The 21424-nt window shown below is 35.0% G+C and overlaps 1 protein-coding gene across 1 annotated transcript in view; it reads left to right on the top strand.

Moving 5' to 3' along the window:
* GALNT13 (polypeptide N-acetylgalactosaminyltransferase 13) overlaps positions 1 to 21424 on the top strand; it is a 557108-nt gene that overhangs the window by 499939 nt on the left and 35745 nt on the right. Inside the window, exons 9-10 of the mRNA XM_061135076.1 lie at positions 1697 to 1836; positions 14450 to 14548. Of these exons, the coding sequence (XP_060991059.1) occupies positions 1697 to 1836; positions 14450 to 14548 (239 nt within the window). The remainder of the gene's footprint in view (positions 1 to 1696; positions 1837 to 14449; positions 14549 to 21424) is intronic.

Genomic DNA, 21424 nt, shown 5'->3' with positions numbered 1-21424 from the left:
TTTTCCCAAGTGTAGGCTAATAATTGTAGGCTAATGCAAGTGTTCTGAGCACATCTGATGTAGGCTTGGCTCAGATGCAACGTTTGGTAGGTTAGGTCTATTGAATGCATTTTTTTAACTTATGATGGATTTCTCAGGATGTAACCCCTCTGTATGTAGAAAGATCCATATTGTGGATTATTAATGAATTGAATGTGTGTGAGATAAAAGAAATACTCCTATGTTTTTGCCTTGAGAAAATGGGTGGACACTTGTGCTAGTTACTGAAATTGAGAATCTTGAAGACGGGTCCATGTGGAAAATCAAGAGGACCTTTTTGTAATGTCAAATTTAAGATGCAAAACTGCTGAATTAAATCCTTTTTCAAAGCCACCTATTTGTGCACCACTAAACAAATTCTTTTAGTAATCTATTTTGTAAATGTTATTGAACTTCTTTTGAAGGCTACATCCAGATTGTAGGTTCTGGATACAATTATTTTGAAAGGAAGTATTTGTCTACAAAGCCCAAGTATCTTTTTATTTTCATCCAAATACTAGCTAGAAAAATCAGTATTTTGTTGTAGAAGGAAAAGGTTTGACTGCTTATGCATTTTGGGAAAACACAAAATTCTGAAAAAAAAACCAAACGGGTGGTGAGGAGTGGCAGGTGGGCCTCAAGAGTGCGGCCTCATTTGAAAATAGTAACCTAAATAATGGTATTAGTTACAGACATTTAGACTGTCTAAACAATTGTTCTTTTATTACACATGACTAATAGACTTTGCTGCTTGGTTGGGATAGCATATAAAGACTGGGCCATTTTTTTCCTGTGCCAAAGTGTGGTTGCTTACTGCTCTTAGAGATCTTTTCAAAATCTAAGAATTGTCATCTTATAACAGTTTTTTAGCCACTTCAATATTAGTAATGAGCGATTCATGTCACTATCTTTTATATAAAATTAGTGGTGTTATTTTTATTTCTCAACTAAAAATCATTCTATTAAGATCCTCAATGGAAAATTCATTTTAAATTCATATTTCCTGCTATTAAATGAAGTACAGTTAAGCAATTTTAATAATACACATGTGAATATATTTCATTTCCTTGTGGTTTCTTTATGCTTATTTACTAACTTAAGGATTTGAAGTGGTTTACACTAACTTATAAAACAGGGAAAAATTAGTAAAGAAAAAGTTAGGTCCTAAACCTAGATAAAATAAAAATTCAAGAAGGAAAACAGAACACAAATGTGTCATCCATTGTGAGGGTCATATTTATGTATATTCTCACGAAATGCACAAGTAGTGAATTAATGACACTAAAGGAAAAATATGAGGAATAAAAATAGTGAAGCCACTGAAACTTTCATTAAAAAGAAGCCACATCATCACATAGCTCAATTAAGCTTTCAAATATGAGATGCTAAATTAATACTAACTTATACTTACTTGATTAATTATTCAATTTAAGAAGTACAAGTACTTGGTGATAAATATTTGCATTTTAAGTCATAGCCAATGGAAAAACTTTTTATATCCATTTAATGTACTAATTGGATGTTAGCAAGAAATCAGTGTAGTAGCAGCTGCACATGCAATTCAATTTGATGAAATTTTAATTATAGAGAAAAAACTGATAGCAAAGCAAATAGAGTGAAACAGTGCTAAAATGAAAATAGCATAAACAGATTTCAATGTTTCTCTGAAAAATTCCAGGTGTTGTCAAAGTGGATTACGGAGATGTGTCAGTCAGAAAAACACTAAGAGAAAATCTGAAGTGTAAGCCCTTTTCTTGGTACCTTGAAAACATCTATCCGGACTCCCAGATCCCAAGACGTTATTACTCACTTGGAGAGGTATGAATTATTTATTTTGGTTAAGTTATAAATATATTTTGCAAAAGGAGCACTTTCTAAGGAGCTCAATATTTTTTATGTTATGAATACAATGCTTTAAAGGTTTTTAAACAGATCTATTTTAAAAGACTTCTCATAAAATTACAAGGACCATAAAGATCTATATCACTGGGATTTACAAAAAATAAAAACACAGTTTAAGGTAGAATAAATAGTATTTTTTTATTTCTTTATAAATAGTTCTAAAACTTTTTAATCATATGGAATTTAGAGTCTTTGAGGTTTATAGCAAATTTTGAGTTTTTTCTTTATATAGGCTATAAGTGTTAATACTTACTGTGGGAAAACAAACTGGAAACATTATTTAGTAAAGATAATATGTAATAATCCCTTACACACTAATATAGTAACATATTTTTGGAAAAGTAAACTTTATAAAGCAAAATAAAATAGTAAGAAGATTAGCTTAATCTACATTTTTTATCAACTGCATCAAAAACTGGCCAAAAAGAGTTAGCTGGATTCTTGTATCTGCTTTGATATTCAGTCTATTATAATATAGCACACCATGTAACCAAGTGAAGAGTCCCTATACATTCATGAGAAGGGAGGGTGAAAGATATTGACTTTGTGGACACATGGAGAACCCCTGATCTGTTTCATACTTTTTCAAAATATTATCTTTATTTTTTAATAAATATTGTCACTTAGAAAGTTTTCACTCTCACTCATCCGGAAATCTACTTTTTCTAATAATCATGTACAATTCAGAGGACAAACCTGCCCTAACTTTATTATATTCAGAAGAAAACAATGCATTCAATGCATTTTTGTTTTTATTTTCTCTTCCTCTGTGACTTTTTAAATTTTTATTGGAGTATAGCTGATTTATAATGTTGTTAGTGTCAGATGTACTACAAAGTGATTCATTTATATATATACATATCTCTATTCCTTAGATTCTTTTCCCATAATAGGCTACTACAGAGCATTGAGTAGAGTTCCCTGTGCTATATACAGTAGGTCCTTATTAGTTATCTATTTTATATTGTGTATATATCAATCCCAATATGCCAGTTTATGCTCCCCTTCCCACCACCCTGGTAACCATAAGTTAGTTTGTATATCAAATATATTTGTTTTGTAAATAAGTTCATGTGTACTTTTTTAGATTCCACATCAAAGCACTATTTATTTTTTGTTCTTACTGCACTCAGTACAACAATTTCTAGGCCCATCCATGTTGCTGCAAATGGAATTATTTCATTCTTTTTATGGCTGAGTCATATTTCATTATACATATGTACCACATCTTTATCCATTATTCTGTTGATGAACACTTAAGTTGCTTCCATGTCCTGGCTACTGTAAGCATTGCTTCGTTAAACAAACACTGGGGTGCATGCATCTTTTTAAATCAAGAGTTTTCTCTAGATCTATGCCCAGGAGTGGGATTGCTGGATAATATGGAAGCTCTAGTTGTAGTTTTTCTTAGGGAATCTCCATACTGTTGTCCATAGTGGCTGCACTAATTTATATTCCCACCAACAGTATAGGAGGGTTCCCTTTTCTCCAGCATTTATTGTTTGTAGATTTTTCTTAGGATGACCATTCTGATCAGTGTAATATGTGTCTCATTATACATTTGATTTGCATTTCTCCAATAATTGGTGATGTTGAGCATCTTTTCATGTGCTTTTTGGCCATTTGTATGTCTTCTTTAGAGAAATGTACATTTACATCTTCTGCCCATTTTCTGATTGTGTTGTTTGGTTTTTGGATATTGAGCTGCATAGACTGTGTATTTTAGAGATTAACTCCTTTTCAGTCACTTCATTTGTAAACATTTTCTCCCATTCTCTGGGCTGTCTTTTCATTTTGTTTATGGTTTCCTTTGCTGTGCAAAAGCTTTTAAGTTTAATTAGACCCCATTTGGTTGTTTTAATTTTCATTACTCTAGAAAGTGGAGCTTATTTTTGTGTATCTTGATAGGGAGTGTTCTTTTTTTTTTTTTAAGGCCCATGGAGCCGGGCGGCGGCCCCCGGGGAAGGGCAGGGCCGTGGGCGGGGCGACCCGCACCCCCTTCTTTTTTTTTAACACTTAGCTGTCCAGTTTTCCCAGCACCACTTATTCAGTTTTATCCATTGTATATTCCTGCCTCCTTTGTTGTCGATTAGGGGACCACAGGTGTGTGGGTTTGTCTCAGGGATTTCTATCTTGTTTCATTGGTCTATATTTCTGTTTTTGTACCAATACCATACTGTCTCAATGACTGTAGCTTTGTACTCTAGTCTGAAATCAGGCAGTTTGATTCATCCAGCTTCATTTTTGCTTTCTCAAGATTGCTTCAGCTATTCAGGGTCTTTTGTGTTTCTATACAAATTATAAAATTATTTGCTCTGTTAAAAATTACCATTGGTAATTTCATAGCAATTGCTTGAATCTATAGATTGCTTCGGGTACCATAGTTATAAAATATCTTTAGAGATTAAAAAGTTGGCTTCATTGTAACTGTACAAGCATATGGTCATAATACATATTAATTGCTCAAAATAAGTTATCCCTTTATGAATTATATGCTTCATATTGGTAATTTCCCACTTAATAGGAATTACATTTGAGAAAACTAATTTAGTACTTGTTATTTTTAAAACATTTTAACAGCAATAATAATGCATTTGGAAAATATTATTTGAATCTGCCACTTTTATAGGTCATAACAGGCGAATATCTGAAAATTCAGTCTAATATTTTTTGGTTCATTTGCCAAGATACTATGAATTTATCCACTCTATAAACATTCCTATAAACATCACTAGAAAATAAAAGCATACAATTCATCTCCAGCTGCATTGTTTTTAAAAGACTGTTTCTTTGTGCATTATCCATACACCGTCAAATCTCCAATCACTCATCAGCCAGGTAAATATCTCTATATGGAATTTTTCAGTTTATATCTATTTAACATTAATTTGAATTCTGTAGTGCAAAGGTTCATGTGTAATAACACTGAATGTTACCACTTTCTAGGTGTAACTTTAGTCCTATGCCTCTGGCTTTTTTTTAAAATTATTTGTTTTCATTGGGATGGGAGTGTCATTGCTATTGTTTTTAAATATGCAGTATTCCCATGTTAGCTCTAATGTCACAGGATTTATTTATATTTAATACATAGAATAGCATTTTTTAAACTAGAGCTCTATGTGCATGCTAGTTATTATAATCTAGTTCTACTAAAGATCTCCAATAAAGTATCTAACACGCATTTCTTTTATGGAAAAGTTTGTTGGGCCAATTGTGAATCTGTACCTTTTAGAAGAGGGCGTTTTTCTATTCTTGAAGCAGGGTATTCTTCCCATGGCAGTCAGTGGACCCAGGTAGTGAGTAAATGCTGATCACTTTTTCTAAAAGAACATATGACCAAGACCTGTTAACAAGACAGATATGAGTTAACAGGAGTTTTTGGAAATTGTCTAAGGCCATCAAGGTGATTCCTGAGAAAGACTCAGGACTCTGAAACAGAACCTAGATGTCACTTCCATTTTAAAAACTCAGTTTCATACTCTCCTGCACTACACATTGAGAAATCTAATTAACTTTCTGAAAAAATGAAGTGTGAGAAAATTCCTTTATACAATCTACTGATTTTAAAGTAGCTGCCTTCTTTAATGGGTCAGGTGGCTATATTTTAATTTCTAGAAGTAATTTGAAAAACTTTTGAAGATAGAAATATACCTTGAGGGTTTTTGAAACATATCCAGGAGAGGGAGCATGGTGTACTGAAAGAATCCCAGACTTTGGAATCAAGCAGAGGAGGGTTTAAATCCTGACCTCCCAGTTTAGGACTCAAGTAGCGCTAGGTCTGTCTGTGGTACCTAGCAGGAGAAGGAAGGTAATCCTATAGGTTACAGTGATGATTGAGGATACAGAGCATCTATAACACCAGTAGTTACAGTTATTGTAATTATAATAGCTACTACTGTTTTCTTACTATGTCAAACATTATGCTAGATGCTTAAAAATTGGATTTTTTTTTAAAAATCACAATTTCTTGGCAGGTTTTGTTATTATCCCCAATTAAATATGGAAACCTATATGCAGAAAATTCACATGATTGACCTAATGGTCATAGAACTAGCTAAATACTGAAGTCAGGATTCAAATATATTTTAGTCTAACAATAATGTCCACTTTTCCTTCTAACTAGAAGGAGAAAATGGATATCACTATATGTTATTCATTCAAAATACTTTTATTAAATAAGAGCTTTATTTAATAGCTGTAACCTGTGTTATATGCCAAGGATGTAAAGTGAATAATGAAAGAACTTTACTCTTGAGCCATTCTACTGAAATGGGAGTGAGGGAAAAAGCAAGAGATAATCAAACAGGTAAGAAATTCAGTTGAATTAAAACTGTCCTATGAGGTATTTAAAAAACTCAATAAATTAAAAAATCTATGAGATATATCTGATTTTGAACTTTCTGGTATAGTAATGTACTACAGTTTTCCATTTTAAAACTACCCTTCAGGAGATGCAGTCCTGCAAGAGTTTCCTTGAAAACAAGGACAAATTCACCAAGCACTGTTTTCCAATTCAATTTTGCATAGACATGTGTAGTAGTCACAGACATAGTCATAGACACTTTGATAGTGAATTTGAGATAAACTATTAATGGACTATAATGGACAACAGTCATTTAAATCTTTTTCTTTCTTACTATCTGTCATTATATATGAAGGCACTGTCTCTCAGATAGTCTCAAAGTGGAACCAGGTGTCCAAAGCTACTTATCTAGGGCACAAAGTTATTTCTTTGAAGTAATTCATATGTACTCAATTTCAAATGAAATTGTTAGGATATAACAATTTACAAGTTCTTTAAGTTTCAATGTTTTTCAAAGCCCACATATTTAATATTGCAGTGCACTGGTGGATATAAATACCTTCACGTCAATTTCTCTTTATAACTTTCCTAGTTATATTAGAAGATAGAGGTAAACATGATATTCAGTTTCTATCACTGTATATTGTCACCAAAATAATCATCAGTATTTATATCAGACAACTGTTGTAATTTCTTATATTTGAATTTTATGCTGGTAATTGAAATATTACTTCACCCAGCCCATGAATTACATGCAATTTCCAATGGGAAGTTAAAAGCTGAATTGCTTTGAACTAAAACCTTTAAGTAGCTTAATGAAGCATATGCCTTTTAGACTTAGTAAGCAGATCATAATGGAATAAGGAAGAAGAGCTTCTTGCAGCATTAAATTCTCTCTCGACTAACACTAGCTTATGTATATTTAGCATGTCAGCTCCTGATCTTGTAAATATAGAAGCTAATTCAACTATAAGATTGAAAATTGGCTTTCTAAAGTAGTAATGCTTTACCCTAAATTTTTGGCCTTGGACAGGCCAGCATCTTGGGAAAAAAATGTTTTGTGAGCTATGTGGAACACAAGAATACAGAAGGCAAGAGGGAAGAGAAGAGAACTCTGGAGCCAATTGACTTAACTCTTAGGGCTTAATATCTGCATTTGCATGCTGCTTGGAAGACATTTTGACATTAATGTCTGAATCTTTTACTGCCTACATGACCCCTTAGCACTTCCTTTTTCTCTTGTATTCTTTAACCTTATCATCTAGTTAAGATCCTTGCACACATTGACACTGTATTCCTTAAACACTGTTAAAGAACAAATTTCAGTAACTAAAAATAGACATCTGTTGAAGCTGCTAGGCTGCAGGGATTAAGGATAAAATCAGTTACTGCCAAATCCAGAGGCTAAAACCCTGAGAGGTTACATGTCTGTTGGTAATCAGATCTATTTATAAATTCACCATCTTCTTGATCTTTTAATAACCAGTAAAAAAAAAAAAAAAGCCTCATATTTTAAAACATGCACAAATGGGGCATTCTCTCTGCCTATGATCATATTCGCAAAACTCTTTGGGACCCAGTAACTGATTTTTATCCCAGTGTAACTAATACACAGCCAACATATATTACTCTCCATCACATGTTAAACCTAAAGAATGTTGAGCTGGGTAACTCACCCATGGACGAAATAAGTGAGTTTACTACTGGAAAGTCTTTTTTTTTTTGGCTTCACAACACTGATATACTGATAAATACATTAGAACCAATTCTGATTTTATCACTTAAATATGTATCAGCATAAACAACTACAACAAACTATATTCCAGTTAGAGCATTTATGAATTCTCCTAGGATTGATTTTGTTATCCACCAAAATATGTGAAATTGTCCAGTATTCTGTATTTACTGTTTTATTGAAGGAGGTTAAGATATCACATACTCAGTGTTTTTAAATCTCACAGTCAGGTCATTGGAAACCCAGGTTTACATAAGAGAAGTCAGCTTGGATTTGTTAATTATATAGATTTTGCAAATCTATATAAAATCATCCTTCTGATTTATTCACAATTTGGTACAGAGAAATGCATATTCACTACAGCAATTATAATATGGAAATATTAACATTAAACTTGAATTCACTGCAAATGTATTTCCTTCTTTACAAAGCAAAGAGAAACCAAATGAGGTTGACATATTTAAAATAATGATAATTAGTAACATAATATACAGTTGAAGGATAAGCATGTGTTGGAGTAATTAAAGCAAAAAAAAAAAGCTAAGTTTAGTCTAATTTTAGAATGAATTTTATATATTAATTTTGAAATTCAAAGGTGGTGGGGATGAGAGTTTATGCCTCTTTTCGAATTGGAGTTCCCACTGTTGCTTGCTGTTACAATCCAGCAGAGGGAGCAAAAGCTAGTGAATAAACCATGTAAGTGGTAACATTACCCATGATCCTGCCAATGAGTAGAAACTTTTAGAAAAAGACTTGATTTCTAACATCAAGACACAAGTGGGAAAAATACTCTCAAGTTTATGTCATTAAAGACTGTTCTCAGGCAATAAAAGATGCTGTGTAAACAAAGAAATGTCAAAGTAGACAACAAAGTTAAAACTATATTGGTCCTACACCACATACTCAAAGCTATAAAATAACATAAGGGATGAGTCACAAGACTTTCCCAGAATGCAGATATACCCATATGGTCTACTTATGTTGATTCAGGTTGGATTCTGTAAGGAGTTTCTGTGGATGAAGTTCCTACATGTTTGTCTGCCTAGATTTTTCTTATGATTAATGAATGGCATGATCAAGCAATTGGTGTTGTGATACCGGTGACAAGCTCAGGATATTTCCTGATATTTCATTTTTTTGTTTAAACAGCATTCTTTGGAAATATATACATGTATTTTTTCCTGTATGCCAGTATCTTCTATTATACATTAAAATTAGATCATTGAGGACTGTCAGAAGACATTAGTAACCGTTTTTATGTTTGAGGAAAATAGTATAGATTTCCAATGTTAGACTCATTTACGTAAGAATACCCTGATGCACACCATGCTGCCTTCTAGGTGTTCCTATCTTAAAAAAAAAATGTAGATAACATAGGACTACTGCAAAAACCTCTCAGACATTGTCTTGATCCAGATGGTATGTTCTTCTCAATTTTTGAAAGTGGATATTGAGAACCCTGTTTCCTGACGCTTCATCCTCTATCATATTTGTATCCAGTGTCAACAGCCAGAAATAGTTTTCATGACCTGGACCCAACATTTTGGCACTCAGCATGGAAACCACTTTACTTCTAGACTTTTTGACCTGGTTCTCAGGTCTGATCCTAGGCCACTTCCATGGTCCACGTGTCTTTGCCACTGTCTGGATGACCTGTCATTTACCTTCACCTTTATTCAACTAGAACTTAATCCTCCCTTGCTCTTTTTACCTCCTTTCTGCAAAATACTGCCTACCTGTCTAGATGTCAGGACTAGGCAATTTCCAACCTCACTGTAACTTCCAATTACTTGAGCAGACTACTTAGCCTCTTTGTATCTTAATGTTTTCATATATAAAATTAGGGTAATAGGTTGGTTTTAAATTAGTTATTACACATAAGTCCTTGGAACAGTTCATGGCACATACAACTTCAATTATTCAATTTTATTGTGGTGGTTGTCTTCCCTGTCTCATTCTGACAGCTTACCGAAGCCACTGACTCCTATCTGTTTCCAGTCTCCCAGAACTCATGTCCAGTTAGCCTCACCAGATTTTACTTGAGTTCCTATACTATCACCTCTTAGTACCTGCTACATTCTAAGGGACAATTAATATTACATGTCTAGAAACTGTCAAACCATTTTTTAGGAAGGTTAGAACATGTCATGAATAGAACAAACTCCTTTCCATGCACTCCCCCAAATGAATCTATTCTGTAATTCTGAAAAAAATAGCAGCAGCAGTGACATAGTTTCAATCTTTTTGAATTCCTCTACTGAAGCAGAGAGAGCATCCAGGTTAGCAAAAACAAAAACTGATGGACAAATTTAACAGTAAAATTAGACGACAAGGTATTCTCACCAATCCTAAAATATGACTTGTAAACTTCATGACCATATGATAATACAATCATTACAGCAGGAAAAAAGGGAAGAAATGGGGTGTCTGATGGAAATGAGGCCACAATAACACCTCAGTTACCAACAGATACTCATGAGAAATTGTTTCAATGCTAACTTAACAATAGTAGTTGAAACTGGGAAAAGTGTTTTCATAAAATCCAGTTTGCAAGTCAGTGAAAAGTCTCCTCTTTAAATGTCTGAAGGGTCAAAGAATTCTACAACCTGTGAACTTTTATAGCTCAATAGCTGAAGCTCTTTCTCAGGAGAAAATTCAAGCAATGAAGCCCAACTTAAGTAGGCAGGTACAACAACAACAAAGGAAACAAAGTCCTGATAGAAACAGGAGAAATAGGAGGGATCGGGTCAAGGGGCGAGGTGGAGACAAAATGGCAGAGGAAAAGGACTTGAACTGACCTCCTCTCACAAATACACCAAAATCACAACTAAGTGCTAAACAATCATTGACAAAAAGACTGGAATGTACCAAAACAGATTCTACATCCAAAGACAAAGCCACAACGAGGCAGCAGGAGGAGTGCATTCACCAAACAATCAAATCCCATACTGACTTGATGGGTGACAACACAAACTGGAAAATTATATCGCAGAGGTTCTCCCACAGAATAAAAACATGTGATATATTTATACACACAAATACACACACACCCAGTGGACTATTACTCATCCATAAACAGAAAAAGATTTTCATACTGTCAGACAAAGATAAATATTATATGATATCACTTACATGTGGAATCCAAGTTATATAAATAAACTTACTTACAAAACAGAAACAGTATCTCAGGCTTTGAAAACAAACTTATGGTTACCGAAGTGGAAAAGTGGGGGGCATAAATTATGAGTCTGCTCAAACATATACACTGCTATATATAAAATAGATAATCAACAAGGACCTACACAGTCAATGCTCTGTAATACCATATATGGGAAAAGAATCTGAAAAATTCTGAATTATTTTGCTATATACCTGAACCGCAACATTGTAAATCAACTCTACACTAATAAAAAATTGGAAGAGAAAAAAAAAAAAAAGTGGAGAGCTAAGCAGAACCAGGAATTCTCAAAAAAAGCAGGCTTTTTTTCCAACTCTCAAAAAAATTACAGGAACAGATCTATCCTTGTGAAATTAGAAATGCTCTCCAGTGTAAACATGTCCTGTCAGGTACAGCTGGAAATATTTATTCTGAAACATTTTACTTGGTAGTGGCAAAATCAGCTTTGCTATGAAAATGTCCTTTACTTTCCACCAGCATCCAGAGTTCTCAAAATGATTCACAGAATAATCAGGCTTCCAGGTAGGAAGCTCCATTGTGCTCTCCTGATACAAGGAGTTTCAGTCCTGATTATACATTTTAATTATCTGGGGGATCTTTTAACTGTATTCTGGTCCTACTTCAGACCTGGTCCTATTCCAGACCATCTGAATCAGAATCTATGAAGCAGAAGCAAAGTAGAAGTATATTCTAAAAGCTTTCCAGGTGAGTCTGTGAGGCAGCCCAGGTGGAAACCACTGAAAAATAAGTTACTCAAAAAAGGAAAAGTAACCGTACTGTCACCATTAAATATCAAGACATGTCATACCTTCCTCCAGAATGGTGGTTGCCAAACTTTGCATGTTAGAATCACCTGGGGAGATTTTACAGAACCCGACGGACACTTTGTACCCTACTCCAATTAAACAAGAATAGTCTAGGTATCAGACTAGTTTAAAGAAGACAAGTCATTACTCCCATCAGGAAGCAAAGAAAAGAAAAAATGAAAGGAAGAGGGAGGGAGGGAGAAAAATGATTTCCTGATCAAATTCTCCCTCTTAACAAATCAGGAGAATTTTTTTTTTTTCTGAAAAGAAAGGCAAAGGATCACTACCATAAGAATAAAGATAATAAACAGTAAAATGATATCTCTATGAAAAATGAAACCAAATCAAAACCTTAAACTCATAAGATAGGAAAACTGTCAACTAATATTTCAAAACAAGAGATATTTTATTATGATAAAATAAGTAAAATAACAACATAAATTTTAAAAAAACCTCTGAAATGAGGGCCTGAAATGGAGGAAAGAATTAGAAATTAAGGAATGAATCATTTCAGAAATGGATAAACTTGAAAGAACAGAGGAGTCAACAATCCCAGAAGAAAATGCCTTAAGAGTTTTAAAACGAGGGAAGGAGGAAATTTTTTAAAGATAGTTTTGTCTTTCTTTTCTATCGAATAGAAAATGACATATATGTGAGATATATAAAAGATACAAAATACAGAATTTCCTGATAGCAAAATCAAAGTAATAAAAAATGAACACTAATAATTATCTATAATTCAATATTATTCAATATTTACTCCTTGAAAATAAATTTGGAACTACATATTGAAACAGACCACCACCTATCTGGGCAATCTACTGGACTTATTTTGGCATTCAGGCAAATATATATTTGTAAGAACAAGGGAAAGAAAACATATTTTCATTGTTACCTTTTCAAAAGCAACTATTTATGCTGGAAGTGATCAGAGTAACATCTTAAATATGCTCAAGGAAACACACTGTGAGTCAAGGATTTCTGATGCAGCAAATTGATTTTGAAGTATAAAGGCCACAGATACAGTTATCATCAACGTGTAAGAACTCAGAATATTGCTCCCAGTAAATGGAAACATCATCTACCGATCTGCTCAAACCAAAATCTTGTAATGCTTCTTGATGCCTTTGTTTTCCTCTCCTGGGTCATTTCCACTTCAACTGTAAGTCCTACCGGCTCTATCTTAAAAACATCCTAAACTTGACCTCCCCACATCCACTGTTGGCCTTTTACGCCAAGTAACCATATCTAGTTGGCAGGACTCAACAGTCCCCTTGTTTCTCTGCTTCCACTCTTGCCTCCCTCTAATCACTGGGACAGGGCTTGACCTCACTGCTCAGCTCTGCCCAACCCCTTACCAAGTGTGAATTTCAATTGCTGACTGGGGCTTTACTGCAAATCACACCATTTTTCCCAACTCAGGCAACCATTACCTGACCATGGGTTTCTGTACCATACAAAAAAGTTGAACTGTAAAAACCTAATCCAGCCTCTACAGAAGTTTCTAACCATACTCATTTGCCAAGAGGGAGAAACAGGCACCTGAAGCATAGGTAACTAAACATATCCAAGTAATGAGTGAGTGAACACTAAAATATGTACCCTAATAAGAGTCAGAGAAAAGAACTTTTTGGAAGCTGAGAGGACAAGTGTAAAACATACTACTTTGGGTTGAGACTAAAGGAAAAAAAACTAAAACATTCCATCTACTAGAAAAGGTTTTCTTCTTTTTTACATTCACTTGTATTTGACTTAGTAATTTGGGCATCTTTAAACTCAATAAATGGCTTTTGTAAAATTACATTTGGCACAAATGTATATAACATGTTAATTATGGGACTAATGCAGTGTCTGAGTGTAAACCATGAATCTTATGTTTGCAGTTGGCAATTTAATCTTGGTTTTGAAAAATTTTTCCTGTGAAATCACCATTTAGCCTTGTAATAGTTTTTCTTAGGGTCAACTACTTTCCACTGTCTGGTATTAGGAATGCAAAAAAATGCAAGTTTTAGTTAAAAAATTATCAATGTAATTAGTCTTTATAAATGTACAGAATGGAGCATCTAGTAAAGAAGCAACAAAAAATACACAAATTTGCATATTTGACCAATTTGTTTCTATTACTTTGCATATGGCACTGCAGGACTTAAGGACTTCACAAAAACACTATGATTATTTGGGTGGAATTTTGAGACTGTCCTAATTTTCAGAAGATTTGGGGAAGAACTCCTAGTTTGTAATATGTAGATGTTTTCTTCTTCTCTGATACTACACTATAAACAGAGTGCCTCTTGACTGGATGCTAATGACAATGCCAGTGCTATTCAAGTTTACCTGAATGGGAGTTTAGAATGTTATACAGACATCAGAATAGACATAGAAAAATAAATATTTAAAGCTTTGTCTTTTCTTTGGAGAAATTTCCTTACAAAAATATTATTTTGCTATCAATAAGCAATTTGAAAATACCAAAGATTTTCTGACTTACATTTTTGTGTTTCCTTTAGATAAGAAATGTTGAAACAAATCAATGTTTAGACAACATGGGCCGCAAGGAAAATGAAAAAGTGGGTATTTTCAACTGTCACGGTATGGGAGGAAATCAGGTAAACTCCCTTTTTTATCAGCTTCATATTTGGGAGGGGTGGGATATTGTGTAAACTATCCAGGTAGATTATGGCTCACTGCCAATAACAATGTCTTAGTAAATTGACAGGCATACTAATCAAGACCTAATTTATGTCTTTAACATATAATAACTATGTTATTATTCCAAGTATTGTAAGAAAGCACTGAAGAATTTAATAAGTAGGGCAACATCTTTAATTAGCCTAGAGTGAATGAGGGCAGCCAGATGTTTCAGACCTACTTCCTATTACCATGTATGAAAAATGAGGACTGCATTTTATTGTTAACTCAATCATATAAAATAATCACTCAACAATTACGATGGTTTCCTAATGGTGCTTATCCTGAATTTCTTCTTCAAATGTTTCTTGTCTATTATGTTTTCTATGACTTTTGGTGGTTTAATAAAATTTTAAGTACATAGATAAGCATGTTTGTTAACAACTTTGCTTTGGCTATCTGAAGATGCCCTTTGGATCAGGTAAAAATGTATTATTTAAACAAAATTTATACTTGATTAAAATTTTAGGACACCTGTTTTGTGTGTGATGGTCCAATTAATTATCAGACACTTATCAGACTATAACAAGGATACTTGTGTTTTCTGTAAGCAACGAAAGGTGGTAGTGCAAGGTGGGAAATGTAAAGGCTGCTTGTCTGTGAGTCTTGCTGCCACAGCCACTTTCAGAGGTTTAATTTGAAGTTCCTGGGAACTTATAACAAAGCACAGTTAAGAGACAGCTGCTCCTTGGTAGACAAGTTGTCTAAAAGGGTCAAGGTAAAGCACATGAGCATTTTAGAGTGAACTGAGGAAGCAAAAATGATTCTGTTCAGCACAAGATGATGATGATTACTACAGCTGAATGCATCAAGAATCCATAGAAAAATCTTCAGGATCAAGATGTCTGCTCACCTATCCCCACAAATACATCAGAAATACATCTATAAGTGTAACGATTCACACAGAATATCTACTGAATGCTGGCAAAAGACCTCAGACTTCTGAAAGGGCAAGAACCCCTCCCATAACTCTATAGGAAAAAAGAATAAAGGAAAAATAGAGTTTAAATGGGAAGCCCATTTAGCACCCCAGGGAGGAAGCTATGAAGGAGGAAAGCTTCTGCACCCAGGAAAGTCCCTTCTATAGCAGGAGGATCAGCCAGGATGGAGAGGAAGCTGTGGAGCCAGGAGGAGAGGGCAGCAGCCAGCCTGAGTGAGGCAAGATGAACAGAAACTGCACAGAGAGATCAGTAAGACTGCCCTGTGCTCCCCAGTCTGAGATGCTTGTCTGTCACTATGGACAGGGCTGGGTGCTGAAGCTTGGGATACAGAGGTCAGACTCAGGTGGAGGACAGGAATCGGGTGTGCAGACACCCCACCAGAGTGGCACCCAGGGATGCACTTGGAAGAAGCTTGGGGATGCCAGAGAGGCAAGGTGCCAATGTTTGGGAAATACAGGAGGAGAGGGGTGGGGCCGCCATACGAGCTTCTTTCCCTGTGCACACTCTTAGGTGACGAGACACCACCTACGTGAGCTCCAGTGACGGGCACAAGCGACCCACTGCCACTAGACCACCCACAAGCGGTGGCCAATGACTGCCCCTGCTGCCCTGGGGGTGCTCTGGCTCCCAGTGCTGTCAGGAAACCCAGGAGCAGGTGCAAGCATTCCTCAATATCTGCCAATCAATCAGTATGATATACCACAGCAACAGACTGAAGAAAAAAACTAAATGACCATCTCAATAGATACAGAAAGAGGTTTTGACAGAAATCAATACGAATTTATGATGAAAACTCCCCAGAAAGTCATCATAGAAGGATGCTTCCTCAGCACAATAAAGGCCGTATATACAAACCCAGAGCTACCATCACTCTCAACTGTGAAAAACTGAAAGCATTTCCCCTAAGATCAGCAACAAGACAAGGATGTCTACTCTTATTCAACATTGTTTTGGAAGATGATCAACGTCACAAATTGAGAGAAATTGCAAATCAGAACTACAATGAGGTTTAACCTCATACTGGGCGACTGGTAGAACACCCATCATCAAAGTCTATAATCACTAAATGCTGGAGAAGATGTGGAGAAAAGGGAACCCTCCTACACTGTTGGTAGGAATGAAAATGGGTACAACCACTATGGTGAACAATATGGGGGTTTCTTAACTAAAATAGAACTATTTTTAGTTTTTAAAGAAACCCCCATATTGTTCGCCATAGTGACTGTACCCATTTACATGATCCAGCAATCCCACTCCTGGGCATATATCTAGAGAAAATCTTATTCAAAAGATGCATGCACCCCAATGTTCACTGCAGCACTATTTACGGTAGCCAAAACACAGAAGCAACCAGGATGTCCATCAACAGAGGAATGGATAAAGATGTTGTACACATATACAATGAAGCCATAAAAGAGAATGAAATAATGTCATGTCCAGCAATGTGGATGAACCTAGAGATTATCATAAATGAAGTAAGTCAGAGAAGGACATATACATATACTAGAAGGACAATATCATATACTATTGCTTATATGTGGAATATAAAAAATGATACAAATAAACTTATTTACAATACAGAAACAGACTCATAACAAACTTCTAGTTACCAAAGGGAAAATGTGGGGTGGAGGGATAAATTAGGAGTTTGGGATTAACATAGAAACACTACTATACATAAAACAATCAACAGAGACCTACTATATAGCACAGGGTACTCTACTCAATATTCTGCAGTAACCTATATGGGAGAAGAATCTGGAAAAGAATAAATATAAGTAAATCACTGCTGTATACCTGAGACTAACACAACATGTAACTCAACTATAAGCTTTAAAGGAAAAAAAAAAAAAAATGGATCCGTAGCGGAAAAGCCAGAATGAAACGGGCCTGTTGAGTTTTGGCACCATACTTCAAATCAGACTTTTGTACAATTCAATGGAAAACACTAAAACGATGCTTCTCCCTACAACTAAACAAAGACAACTTAATTATTAAAATCCTAATTAGTACCTCACAGTTTAAACAAGAAAGTATATGAGTCAAACTTTCTAAATTACAGCATGCGGAAATGACTATATGAAAGATGATGGAAACAACAACAGAGCATTCAAAAATGGTCCAGCTTATTATACTGATTCATGGTGAGTGTCAGAGGTTTCTACTACCAAGGTCACGATGAATTCAGCCCCAACTGGCAAAAGTGATCACAGGACTAAACACACAGGGGGTTACTTTTTTCACATAGTATGAAATCTAAAAGTAGTCAGTTGTTGATAATTCGGTCAGGTCCTCAATGATTCCACCAAGAAACCAGATACTTTCTATCTTTCCATTCTTATAGTTAACTTTTAGCATCAGCTGATCACAAGAGGGCTGCTAAAACTCCAAACGTCATGTCTACATTCAAAGCAGGAAGAAGTGGGAATAGAGAAGAGTTGAAACAGCCATGCCTGTCCTTCTATTATGCAAAGCAGATGCCTTCCTAGAGGCTCAGCACACCTCTATGAATGACTCTCTGGCCACAAATGTATAATTTTGACACCTCATGGCACAAATACACTAACTACATCATCTCACACTCACACACTGGTAAATAAACTATGAGGAGAACCTTAGTATTGAGTAGACATTTAGAGGTGTCTTCCATAATGAGTTTCAACAGCTTATGAAAAAAGCTATTCATCATTTGCACCATGATGACATGCAGAATTCTAAAATAAAACATTATTTATGAGATCACTCTGATTCAAATATAGATGAAAATGAGGGAGGAAGACACTTCAGGTGAATTATCCTCATGGATTCATTAAGATGCCATCAGTTCAGTCACTCAGTCATGTCCGACTCTTTGCAACCCCATGGACTGCAGCACAACAGCCCTCCCTGTCCATCACCAGCTCTCAGAGTTTACCCAAACAAATGTCCACTGAGTCAGTGATGCCATCCAGCCATCTCATCCTCTGTTGTCCCCTTCTCCTCCAGACTCCAATCTTTCCCAGCATCAGGGGTCTTTTCAAATGAGTCAACTCTTCACATCAGGTGGCCAAAGTATTGGAGTTTCAGCTTCAACATCAGTCCTTCCAATGAACACCCAGGGCTGATCCCTTTTAGGAAGGATTGGTTGAATCTCCCTGCAGTCCAAGGGACTCTCAAGAGTCTTCTCCAACACCACAGTTCAAAAGCATCAATTCTTTGGCACTCAGCTTTCTTTATAGACCAACTGTCACATCCATACATGACTACTGGAAAAACCATAGTCTTGACTAGACAGACCTTTGTTAGCAAAGTAATGTCTCTGCTTTTTAATATGCTGTCTAGGTTGGTCATAACTTTCCTTCCAAGGACTAAGAGTGTTTTAATTTCATGGCTGCAGTCACCATCTGCAGTGATTCTGGAGCCCAAAAAAATAGTCAGCCACTGTTTCCCCATCTATTTGCCATGAAGTGATGGGACTGGGAGCCATGACCTTAGTTTTCTGAATGTTGAGCTTTAAGCCAACTTTTTCACTCTCCTCTTTCTCTTACATCAAGAGGCTCTTTAGTTCCTCTTCACTTTCTGCCATAAGGGTGGTGTCATCTGCATATCTGAGGTTATTGATATTTCTCCCGGCAATCTTGATTCCAGCTTATGCTTTCTCCAGCCCAGCGTTTCTCATGATGTACTCTGCATATAAGTTAAATAAGCAGGGTAACAATATACAGCCTTGATGTACTCCTTTTCCTATTTGGAACCAGTCTGCTGTTCCATGTCCAGTTCTAACTGTTGCTATGGTTACTGTTCAAAATGATAACCAGTTATATGCTTAAATTTGTCTAAATGACACAAAACACTTAATATTTAAATATCTTCACATGTCCAGAAGTAAACTATGCCACTCTACTATAGACTTCCTATTGGCAGGGCCCATATTTTGCTCCACTCTTCATCCCCAGTACCTGGTACTTAGGATATGGGAGGCACTTATTGCACTTAATAAATTCTAGTCAAGTAAATAGATGTAAGAATTCATGGTCAGAATAATGGATTTATACCCTAGTACTATATGAGCTCAGAAGGTAAAGCATCTGCCTGCAATGTGGGAGACCTGGGTTCAGTCCCTGGGTCAGAAAGATCCCCTGGAGAAGGAAATGGCAATCCACTCCAGTACTCTTGCCTGGAAAAGTCCATGGATGGAGGAGCCTACAGTGGGTTAGAGTCCATGGGGTCACAGAGAGTCAGACACGACTGAGCAACTTTACTTACTTACTCACTTACTATATATACATTGCCAAAAATGTTATCGTCATAGTAACCAAAATTATTGAAAGATACTAATCTCAGGGATTCATAAACAAAGGGGACAAATAAAAAGTAAAAAAAAAACCGTAACTACACATTTTCTAATATCTCTACATTATCTAGTTAATGATAAAATAAACTTTAAAACTAATATTTTTCATCTATGTGAACACTTATTCATGTCTACAAATATGAGAATGCTTACCTAAGCCCATTTTGTCATAACACAAATAATGGAAACAAATATTTACCAAGAGGAGAATGTTTAAATAAATCATAGTGTATCCACAGTAGAGATTACTACTTAGCAACCAAAATGACTGAGAGGTCTAAATGTATTGTCATCAAAAACTGAAAAGAGGTAAAAATAACACAGAGTACAACTTACTTTGAATTTGAATGACCTCATTTGTGGAAAATGTCTTTGAACATTTTTCTCTATATATTAATAGTATCTGTAATAGCCATATATAATGCTATGCAACTTATTAGAAATATATAGATATCTATTTGGAATATAAATTACCACTGGAGAGAGGATTAAGCTGGAATAGGAAATTTTTCTTTTTACCCCACATTTTCCTGTGTGTATATATACATATATATATAACTGTCATAATTAAACAAATAAAAATGGAGAAATTGAACTGCTGAAATAAAAGAACATCATTTTATAACACTATTCTGATCTGATAAAATGCATACCTTGTAAGTTACTGAATATTTTTGAGCTTCAGTATTTATTTATAAAATGCATAAAAATTTTCCCTCCATTTTTTTCTCTAAAGATTAGTAAACTTTATAAAACAAATAACTAGCATATCATACACTAGATAGCACATTTTGCTCCACTGCTATTAATTATTCTCTTTATTATTTCCATTTGTGTTCTCCATTATCTCAGTCTTTACTTCTAAAAGTAAAAAATATTTATTCAGTGCCTAATGCCAGAGGTAAGTTAAAACCACAAGACATTTTATGGTATTGTTAAGGTCAATAAAAAGAACTGCCTCTCCTGTTATTCTAACAAATAAATATTATGAAAAATATTAAAGCATCACATAAATGCTATTCTGGTATCTTTTATTATGGAATTCAATATTTCTAGCAGTATTAATACTAGCATGATTTAAAATTTTGACTGACTTTTAAAAAGAACAGATCTCAGGATTTTATTCTCAGAGCTACCTCCCTGTTTTTATTGCTATTCTTTTGTGTTACCATGGAAACAGCATTTATTTTTATGGTTATTTAGCTTTGAATTTTTAAAAGTAGCCCCAACCCCTAAAAATATTCAAATTCCTTTCTCCTGCTTTTCACATAAAAGTCAAAACAAATGTTTTTTCTTTTTTTAGGTTTTTGTTTTGTTTTTTGCTCATTTACTTTTCTAAAATAAGGCAGTTTATATCTCAGGACAGTTATACCTTTCACCATTTCTCCTTGCATGGATGTTCTGGTAGTTTGTTTTTTGTTAAATTTTGGAGATATCACGAAGAAACTTACTTATCAGTGGTTCTTGGAAGCATCCAGCATATTTTTTCTCTCGTCATTCCAAGCACTGGGCACAGTGCT

Source organism: Dama dama, chromosome 33 (assembly GCF_033118175.1).
Source record: "Dama dama isolate Ldn47 chromosome 33, ASM3311817v1, whole genome shotgun sequence".
NCBI lineage: Eukaryota > Metazoa > Chordata > Mammalia > Artiodactyla > Cervidae > Dama > Dama dama.
Note: the sequence above shows the minus strand (reverse complement) of the source record. Positions and strands in the feature narration are given on the sequence as shown.